Genomic DNA, 10,607 nt, shown 5'->3' with positions numbered 1-10,607 from the left:
TCTTTAATTGAAACTGCCAGGATTGTTGCTGAGAAAGGTGGAGTGTTCTATTCCAACAAGACTAACCTCATCCCAACAAAAAGGCGAAATGATCTCAGGGTCAAGAGAGTCTCTCATTTCAGGTGTATTAACTATCACTCCACAATCTATTTTGCTTTCTGTAGTCACCGGGAGCTTGATGTCTCTTTTATTTCAGGGAGACATCCTTGGACAGACTTATCAGGGGACACAGTAAGGTTCTGATGTTTAACAAGCACTTAAAAATATGTTCAATGAGTTCCCTTGTCTCCTTCTGTTCGCAATGACTTTGATCGTGCTACAGCGCCGCCACCTCCCTTTATGGCCGTATTCCTACCGGCCGAAATACTCCAATTATACATCCTTTGCCCGCTTCCTCTCCTTATTTACAGGGAGCTGAGGTGCCCAATGCAGGGTACTCTCACGGGGCGCCTCCCTGGAATTTCAGGTGCTTCCAGGACCATAAAAGAACTGGCCCTTCCTGCGCTAAGCAGCGTGTGGCAGCAGGCTGCCAATGTGATAAGGAGTCTTGCCGACAGCTATCAGTGGCCACAAGGAGACCAATTTCCCGCAGTGTAGCCAAGGCAGCCTAGAGTGATATAAAATAAGCCCCAGTGGCACCAGCCCAGGAGCGATCCAAATAGCGGAATCATGGCACGTTGGGACAGTAGAGGACATTAGCTATCGACAGTGGTGCAGCTCAGACAAGTGAGCGGGAGCGAGTACAGATACGCGTCACAGCATGTCACGCAAGGGTCTGGAGGAGGAGCTGATGCTGTTCTCTGCGTAGTGGAAGACAAAATAAGAAAAAAAGAAACGTTCACTAAAACTAGTGACCCAGCAGCTGATCGTTTATGTATTGCTCCTTGCACTCTGTCAAAAGCAGTGGGAATCTCTGCGCACCCCTCCCACAGCATTCCTTCCATCCAAACATAAAAACTGATGGACAAACCTGCAGTATTGGTCACGAAAAGTCTTGATGGCAGAAAGAAAATTGTTTATCATAGTACGAAAGAAAACGGATTGAAAGGGCTTAACATTTTATAATAGCCTCTGTGACATCACAAGTGAGGCATGGTGGTCTAGTCATTAATGAAATGAATAGGTTACTAAATAAACTGTCTGGGATCTTAACCAGATACCAGGAAATAATTCAGTTAGTTACCTATGGAAGGGCAATAAAGGAGAACTCATGGTTCTTTAATTACGACCACTTGTTTCTTTTTTGTTCTGGCCAGCTTTTTAGTAACATCTAGCAGGTCTAAAAGTGATTGTGTGGTACTGGTAGTTAATTATTTGAAATGCACATATCTTTCAAACACACAACTAAAAAACAAACAAAACAGATTTCAGTGTCTAACCTTTATTTGCATTTTTATAAACTTAAAAGACACAAAGGATTTTGTACAAGTCGGATTACTTTAATAATAAGTTCACATTTCACACTAACTACCTGGAGACCCTAGTCCCAAAGCTGGTACCTTTGTTTATGGAAATCTATTGCCTTAAACGTATAGGATTTTCCAAGTGGGCACCATGTGGATATTGGGACCCAAGTAATCAGCACTGAACTTCCTCGAGTCAGATTTGCAGGACAACCCTTTATTTCGTAGGCACCAATGTTGGCCAACAACACAAAAAATGACAAACAACAAGTAAAGTTAACACTGTGTAGTATGGGTGGTTATGCACTAATCACAAAGAGTGCACATGCCTGTGTACAGGGATCCCCGTTTGAATTTGATTTAAATAGGAAAATTATTATTCTAAAAAGGAAACCATGACTAACAAACAAGACCACACATGGTCTGAGTAAAATAGGCCTTCAAGTGGCCAATGCATCTATTATTAGCAAACAATATATGAAAACAATGTGTGCGCAACAATGTAAACTCCCCTCCTACTTAGCAAAAAAACTAGTGCATTGGAGCACTATCCTACACAAACGTGATTTTTTTTAACACATTTTCAATGCTTCTTTCCACGTGGGATCATCACAAACTGTAAACCTGATCTCCATCAGGCACCATTTTATGGTAACGTGGCTGGACCATAATAGCTGTAGCTTGTCAGTTCACAACGCTGTAAATAAAATAGAGAATGGAGAAGAATTCCTGATAAAACCAGTAGCCTGATATAAAGGAAGTCACATATATTAATAACTAATTAGAAAAGTTGCTGCATTGGAGGAATTATAATCCCATTCAAATGAGGTCTTCTTGTTTTACATATAGATTTTCTTCTTCAGACTTCAACTAAAAGGTGCATAAAGGGAATTTGCGCTTGCTGAAGATCCACATCTGAGCGTAGGACTTCCTGCAAGCATCCTTGCCGCCTTAGGAGTAACCGTGCAGGGAGAACTGATAAATACAGGATGAAGATCTATTATTCTGGTCAATGGCAAAAATGTAATCAAGCATGTTTACATGCCAATGGCTGCTAGCATGAAACCAAACAAAATAAAAAAAAATTAAAAAGCGACTGTGTAGCAGTTACTCCACGACAAGTAGAACAGTACACTCTGGTCCAAGCAGGGAACAGTGCAGCATATTCACATTCTTTCCTTCTCATATGAGCCCATGGATCATGTAGTAGGGAAGGTGTTCTTCTGGGTGCTGACAATGTCATTTAATTTCCCCTTAATCTTCAGGAAATGGCGCTTGAACTCCAACCCATCTCCCTGCAAAACACCGAAACAGAAAATGTTAATTTAGCGCATAACAAAATAAATCAGTTATCAGGCAATTAAATCAACAGTATTTCAGAAGAGATACAATTTTGAATACATGTAGTATATTTTGTCCAAACATTCAAACGTGCGGTGGGACGAATCGATCAACACACGGCCCATAAACTTAAGCCAGAATTATTGGTTGGCATTCTCATCTGATGGCAAAAAAACAGAGGAGCTAACATTTCACCAACTACCAAGGGTTAGTGGAAGTGTTAAAGACAGTTTGTGAAGCGCCTTCAAGTCGGCAAACATCTCAGAGGATCAAATGTATGCTGATGCTAATTGGTTAGGGATCCATCTAATGATGGGGAATATTTTAAAGTATATGAAAGATACAAGATCCTAAAAGACACAATCCACATCAAAATGAATTTATATACGACTTAAATCCATAGTTAACTATACAAACAGGTCATGCTAAGGGGAAAATTAGTGTTTTTAGACATTTTTTTTTAATCGCTCTATATAGGGTATCTCCCTTAAGGGTTCAGTAGTTCATTCCAGTCTCAGAAGTCAAGATAGTAGCACTTTGCCTCACAAGCATTGTTTGGCACTCAATTCCCAAGAAGAATGCACACCTCTGCAGGTGAAAAGGCTATGGCCCAAGCTCATCTGCAAAACTGTACACCAACCTCAATATCCTATAAGAGCAGTTATGACGGACGCAGTCATTTATGAGATGTTAGGTACATGTTGGTAGAGAGTCCCACAAATAACACTACCACTCCCTCACCTCAGGTATACTCCTGTTATTGTGCTCATGCTATTAAGCAGAACGCACCAAGGAGAAAGGAAACCACAGCACCTAGAGGGGAACCACTCTGGATTTCCTTGGGAAGGATGATCACTGCTAGCACACTTGGGTTTCACTGAGGGGTTGGGCTTCCTGGCAAGGAAGTCCCTACTATAACGAATCACATAAACCTGGGGAGGCTATTTAGCAGCAAAAAGTGGAATATACGAGGGAGAGCTCCTAGCTTTGGCTTCTGGGTATCTTCCACCGGGGCTACAGCAAAAGGTATTGGGGCATATGGGGGGGACTGGATAGTCTTTTTACCTTTCGGAGCCCACATTACTCATTTTGTGGCGGTGATGGTGGTGGGGGAGGGAGGAGAATGGGGGCGGGGGGGCGAGGTGTGGGACGATTTCAACCATACAATGCGGGCGAATGGGTCAGGCTCACCAGGTGCAGGAGGGCACCGGAGGTAGACGCCTGATGATGCACCTGGTTAGAGGCGTTGGGATTTGTTGGTATGTGGCAGGAGGAAAATCCCACAAATAAGCAATATTCCTATGCAGCGGGCTTGGCAGGGTCTATGTCCCGCGTAGACTACTCATTTGCACCAGGACAAAAGAGAGGGTGGTTTGGAGCTAAGCTATACCTTGCGCAAGGTATCTCTAACCACTCCCCCATGATAATGCACCTGTTAGCCTCCACCTTTCAGTCCTTACTGGGCTCTCGGCTTGACTTCTGGGATCTGAGTGGCACACCAGGAAGTCTCTGAAGACAGCAACAGACTACTATTTCCTGGAAAAAGCCCACTAGGTACAATCTGCTACCACTGTTAGGGAAGCTTACAGGGCTGTGATTAGGGGTCTTCTTATCTCCCACATCGTGGGGGAAAAGAAGGAGTGAGAGAGGTAAGTCACGTCTCTAGAAGAAAACCAGTGTTGATGGGAGGCAGATAAGAAAATAAGTTACTTACCTGTAACTGTGGTTCTCCAGTATTGGTATCTTTCATAGATTCACATGTTTGAATCATTCCCCCTCGAAGTGGGAGCCCCATGGTACATTATAAAAAGAAAGTAATTCTTTAACATTGAAATGAATGGAGAAAAAAAACATTCTCTTTAATAGCTCGTCCTAATCATTAGGAATGGTCCAAAGTCCAGCCAATCAGGTGAAAGCACCCTTTAGAACCTTCACCACAGAGGCTCCAGGCTCTCAGAATTTCTAGCACAAGTAAGATTTGCAGCATATTAGATAGCTAGAGGAGCCTCTATGGAGAGGAGGGTGGTTTGCATGTGAATCCATGAAGGATACCAATACTAGAGAGCCATAGTTACAGGCAAGTAAAAACAATTGTTACTTACCTGTAAACAGGTGGTTCTCCAGTATTGGTGTCTTTCATAGATTCACATGCTTGAATATTCCCCGTCGTCGGAGTGGGAGTCCCATGGTAAATAATATAGCAATATATACAGCCATAATATATATATATATATATATACATATACATAAGTAATCATATAAAAACAGAGATATAAGTAAGTGATAACATCAAGAATGTCCCTATATGAAATCTCCATAGAGATACATGGAAAGAGAAGAAAGACATTCGCAGTCTATCTCTGTCATTATGTTAGTCCAAACTACGGCCAATCAGGCGCCAGCTCCTCTCTAGAACCTTCTCCTCAGAGCTCCTCACCTCAGATTTTCGTAGCACCAAAGTGACTTTTAGAGTGTATGAGGAGAAGAGAGCCTTTGAAGGGAGGAGGGAGGGTCGCATGTGAATCTATGAAAGACACCAATACTGGAGAACCACCTGTTTACAGGTAAGTAACAATTGTTCTTCTCCAGTATTGGGGTGTCTTTCATAGATTCACATGCTTGAATATAGAATAGCTAGCAGTAACAATCATCATTGTTTCCAAGATTACACAGCTTCGAAATTGTAATGACAATCAATCTTCTTATGCATATGACAGTACTGAATAACTGTAATCGTATAAAATGCATCATTATGTCAATTATAAATGGAAACAATATGGAGGCGGGAGGAAGAGGCTCACCTTATTTAAAAAGATTGCGTAGCACTGCCTGTCCTACTGCAGCGTCCTCTTCGCTTAAAGTTGCCAAGCAGTAGTGCTTAGTAAACGTGTGTCTGGTCGACCACGTAGCTGCTCTGCAGATGTGTTGCAAAGGTACTCCAGCAAATAAGGCGGTAGATGATGATACTGCCCTAGTGGAGTGTGCTCTCACTGAAGACTGTAGGGGTTTGTTTGCTCTTTGGTGGCAGAAAACAATAGCTGCCGAAATCCAGCGTGCAATCGTCGGCTTAGTAACCTGACGTCCTTTATGACAACGTCCATATGCTATAAAAAGTTGATCGGATTTTCGAAACGAAATTGTCCTACTTATGTAGAACTTTAGGCATCGCTTCACGTCCAAAGAGTGCAATCTTTGCTCTGCAGGTGTCTGAGGATTGGCAAAAAAGGTCTTTAATATTACTGGTTCATTAATATGAAAATCAGTAGGTACCTTGGGTAGGAATGATTGATTGGTGCGTAACACTACAGCATCCGGTTTGAACTGCAGGAACGGAGGTTTGATGGTAAAAGCATGAATGTCACTGACACGACGTGAAGACGTTAATGCCAGAAGTAGTGCGACCTTCCAAGTTAGATATTTTAAGTCGGCCTTAAGAATGGGCTCGAACGTAGGTCTCATCAATTGCGCCAACACAACGTTAAGATGCCACAACGGAGGAGGGCGCCGAATTGGCGGGAATTTCCGAAACAAACGTTTAAAAAATTGGCGGATTATTCTTGAGGAACAAAGGGAATTTGATCCATCCTGCCGGAAACGGGAAATTGCTGCTAGGAAAACCCGTAGGGTTGCATGAGACAGTCCAGAATTAGCTAGGTGCAAGAAGAAAGGTAGTAATGGGTGCGCCATGGAGTGTATCGGGTGGACTCCGTTAGAAGCGCACCAGTGGCAGAATCTTTTCCATTTGAACTTGTACGTCCTGATTGTAGAGGGTGCTCTTGCTTGGGCCAAAATATCCCTACAATCCTGCGGGATGTCTAGATGGGCGAACTCCTGGTGTTCAGGTTCCAGGCCGATAAGCTCAGTGAGGAGGGATTTGGATGGCAAATTCTCCCTTCGCTCATTGTGAGCAGATCTGTCCGATGTTGCAGGAGGATTGGTTGACATTGGGACATCAGGAGCAGTTCTGAGAACCACGCTTGTCGGGGCCAGCGTGGGGCTATTAGAATCAGGTGGCAAGGTTGTCTCTTCATCTTCCAAAGGACCCGAGGTATGAGGGGAATTGGAGGAAAGGCGTACGCAAATAGATTGCACCAGTTTATCAAAAGGGCATTCCCCAGCGACTCTTTGTGGGGATGCCAGCTTGCATAATTCCGGCATTTCCGGTTCTCCGGCGTAGCAAAGAGATCCAGTTGCGGACGACCCCATAGTTGGAATATCCTCTCTAGAGTGGGTTGGTGTAATTCCCACTCGTGGGTCGACGAGGAGGACCTGCTCAGGGAATCCGCTAGGACATTGGATACTCCTGGCAGGTGTACTGCTGTAATCATGATTTGATGACTGAGAGACCAGTCCCAAATTCTTTGAGCTAACCTGGACAGACTTGGGGATTTTGTTCCGCCCTGTTTGTTCACATAGTGCATACAGGTTGTGTTGTCTGTCTGTATTAGCACTGATTCTCCTTGGATCAAGGGCAGAAATGACTTTAGAGCGAGATAAATCGCCATCAACTCCAACCTGTTGATGTGCCAAGTTCTTTGGTGTGTTGACCATCTCCCTTTTACCGAGAGATCCTCCAAATGTGCACCCCATCCCTCTAATGAGGCGTCTGTCGTGATTGTCCAGTCCGGCGGCACCGACAGAAAAGACGTGCCTTCTGTCAAGTTGGCTGGATTTGTCCACCATGCGAGTGCTGACCTCATTTGATCTGTGACACGTACCATGTCGTGGAAAGAACCCGTTACTTGACGCCACTGAACATCCAGTGCTTCCTGGATAGGACGTGTTCTCAGCCTGCAATGGGGAACTAAGGCAATGGAGGATGACGCCATCCCCAGAAACGATTTTAACAATCTCACAGAAACTGACTCTTTTGACCTGATTAAAGCCACCAGCCGTAGAATCTTTTGCAGACGCTCTTGGGAGAGAAACGCTCTTGCTGATACCGTTTCCAGAGTTGCTCCCAGAAAATCCCTTTGTTGAGCAGGATGAGGTTGGGATTTCGCTGCATTTATGGACAGACCTAATGAGCGAAACACGTTCTGGCATAGAAGTATGTGTTGTTTTAGGTGAGTGCTTGACTGAGATTTCAGGAGAAAATCGTCCAGATATGGAAAAATTTGCACTCCCTGAAGTCGCAGAAACGCTATTACTGGAGCTAGTACCTTCGTGAACACACGAGGGGCCGAGCGCAGACCAAACGGTAACACTTTGAATTGGTAATCGTGTTGACCCACTCGAAAGCGCAGGAACTTGCGATGTCTTTGTAATATAGGAAGATGAAAATAGGCATCCTGGAGATCTATTGTTGCCATGAAATCTTCCTGCGAGAGTAGACGCAAGATGTCTACTAGCGTCATCATACGAAAGGATTGGCTCTTTAGGTATTTGTTTAGTGCCCTTAGATCGAGGATGGGCCTCCACTCTCCGTTCTTCTTTGTGATCAGAAAGAATCGGGAATAAAAACCCTTTCCCCTTTGAGATACTGGCACCAATTCCACCGCTCCCTTCTGCTTTAGAAGTCGAACTTGATGCAAAAGTTCTTTCATGTGAGCAGGTGGTGGTCCGGAGGGTGGTGTGGAAGGAGGGAATTTGGTGAATTCTAAGGCGTGTCCTTTTTTCACAATGTCCAAAACCCAACGGTCCCTTATGACGGAGGACCATTGAGAATAAAACAGAGAGATTCGACCTCCAACCCTGCATGTCCGGAAAGAGTCACTGTCTTTTAGATGAGTTTCCTCTGTATGAGGATTTCCCTCTATACGACTTGGAGGCCTGCTGTCGTGAAGATTGCTGTTGCTGGCCATTCGAATATCGGTTGGATCCTTGATTATAGGGTCTGTATTGATTACTACCCCTTCGAAAATTGGAGGAGGTGCCGCGTCCGCGTGCACCACGAAAATGTTGCCTTTGAAATTGTAGGTTTCCTAAGGATCTAGCTGTCTCAGTATCCTTCTTTATGGATTGGAGTGCCTCATCAACGTGACTTCCAAATAACGCCTCGCCGTCGTAAGCCATGTTAAGGATCATGGACTGTACCTCCTGACGAAAGGATGTTGATCGTAACCATCCTTGCCTGCGCAGAACAGCCGCTCCGGCAAGCTGACGGAACCCCGTGCAGGTGATGTCTACTGCGCAATCAATTATCTCCGCCGATGCTGCTTCTCCCTCTTGAAGCAACTTCATTGCTTCTGCCTTAGATGGCTCCGGCAACTCTTGCAGCACATCTGCAATATCAGCCCACACTTGTCGGTCATAGCGACCCAATATGGCCAAGGCATTAGCTGCTCTAACCACAGTAGAGGCCATTGAAGAGAACTTACGCCCTATGGCATCCATTCGACGTCCGTCACGATCCGGTGGTGCGGTGACAGTCGACGCCGGATTTTTCGCCTTACGTTGCGCTGCCTGCGTAACGACTGACTCAGGTTTAGCCTGTCTCGTGAGGCATGCTGGGGTTCCTATTGGTGCCTTATATTTCTTCTCTAATCGAGGCACCTGTGCCGGCAAGGTATTCAGTGTTTGCATCAACTTCTTGCCTTCCTCCCAAATAAATTCCACAATAGGAATAGCATGAGTCTGTTTAAAAGGTTGACTTTTGAAATCATAAAGGAAACAATCTTCCTCTCTGCGCTCCGTTGTCAGTTTAAAACGTTGCGCCGCCCTCTCCCATTAGTTGGTGAAAGTTCGCTATGTCCACTGGAGGTGATTCCCCTGTTACTATCTGAGAGGGGGATGGAGTTTGTGTTTGGTAATTGTCCCACTCCGCCATATCATCGTCATCGTTATCCACATCCCCATTATCATCTGGGATTTCACCCTCTTCTGTTTCTTGAGGGACTTCCTGCGGAGGCTCATAGTGAGGCAACAATCTCTCTGGGACCTGCCTTGGTGGTGCAGACGGTAGCAGAGGTAAAGGATTTACATTTGGTATCGGTGGTATAGTTGTTGGAACCACAGGAGTAAACGGGACCTCAGAACGTTGTGGAGATAGAGGAAAGCGTTGATTATAGTCGTCCAACATGCGTTGGAGATTAGTTATGAGCGACAATGGAAGAGTCGCCGTTGCATGTTTCGCAGGCACCTGCTGTATGTAAACGGGATCTTCACCCTCACTGCTGTCATCCTGGCATTTAATTATCAAGTCGGAAGGGCTTTGCGCCGTTCCAAAGGACTCTGGTAAACCCTCGGACTCCTGATCAGAATCCGTAGCAAATAAAGGTGAGGGAGGCTGCGCATCCCCTACAGGAGTAATCTCTTCCTGCCTATCGAGGCTAGCACCAGTTGGTAATGGTGTCAAAGGAACCCCAGTGAATGATGAAAGCGACGCTGAAGTTGCGTGAGGTAGCTGTTCCCTCCTTGACTTTTGGGCAGACGATATCCTGTTCACCTTTATCTTTATGAAAGAACCTGCCGTCGACTGCTGCATGGTATGCACTGTGGACGTCTTCGGAGAAGGCCTCGTCGACGGAGCTGTTGATAATGGAACGATGGTCGACGGAATAATCGTCGGCTGAATCTGTGCCAACGAAATCGACGTCGACGGAGCCGCCGTCGACGGAGCCGCCGTCGACGGATCCGTCGCGGCTTTAGTCGACGAAGCCGCCGTCGACGATCCCGTCGACGGGATCTTCTTCTTCTTCGTCGACGAAGTGGACGCCGACGAGATCGACGACGTCTTCGTCGACGACACGGGTAGCGTCGACGGTACCTTTACCTTCTTTGTCGACGACGATGTAATGGGCAAAATATAAGTCACCGCCCTTGTAGTACTGATGGTCACCGTCGACGAGGATAACGTCGACAGAACACTCGTCGACGACGAAGCAGCTGATGTCGTCGTCAGAGTCACCGTCGACGAGCCAG

The 10,607-nt window shown here is 45.4% G+C and overlaps 1 protein-coding gene across 2 annotated transcripts in view; it reads right to left on the bottom strand.

Moving 5' to 3' along the window:
* Positions 1-1,365: 1,365 nt before the first annotated feature.
* Positions 1,366-10,607, bottom strand: part of CHEK1 (checkpoint kinase 1) — a 206,691-nt gene continuing 197,449 nt past the window's right edge. For both annotated transcript variants that reach the window (XM_085647395.1, XM_085647396.1), the window contains one exon: positions 1,366-2,698. In XM_085647395.1, coding sequence (XP_085503521.1) covers positions 2,603-2,698 — 96 coding nt within the window. In that variant the 3' untranslated portion in view covers positions 1,366-2,602. The remainder of the gene's footprint in view (positions 2,699-10,607) is intronic.

This window comes from Triturus cristatus, chromosome 3_2 (assembly GCF_964204655.1).
Source record: "Triturus cristatus chromosome 3_2, aTriCri1.1, whole genome shotgun sequence".
NCBI classification, from domain to species: Eukaryota; Metazoa; Chordata; class Amphibia; order Caudata; family Salamandridae; genus Triturus; species Triturus cristatus.
The sequence above is the reverse complement of the archived record's forward strand: the minus strand, read 5'-3'. Positions and strand labels throughout refer to the sequence as shown.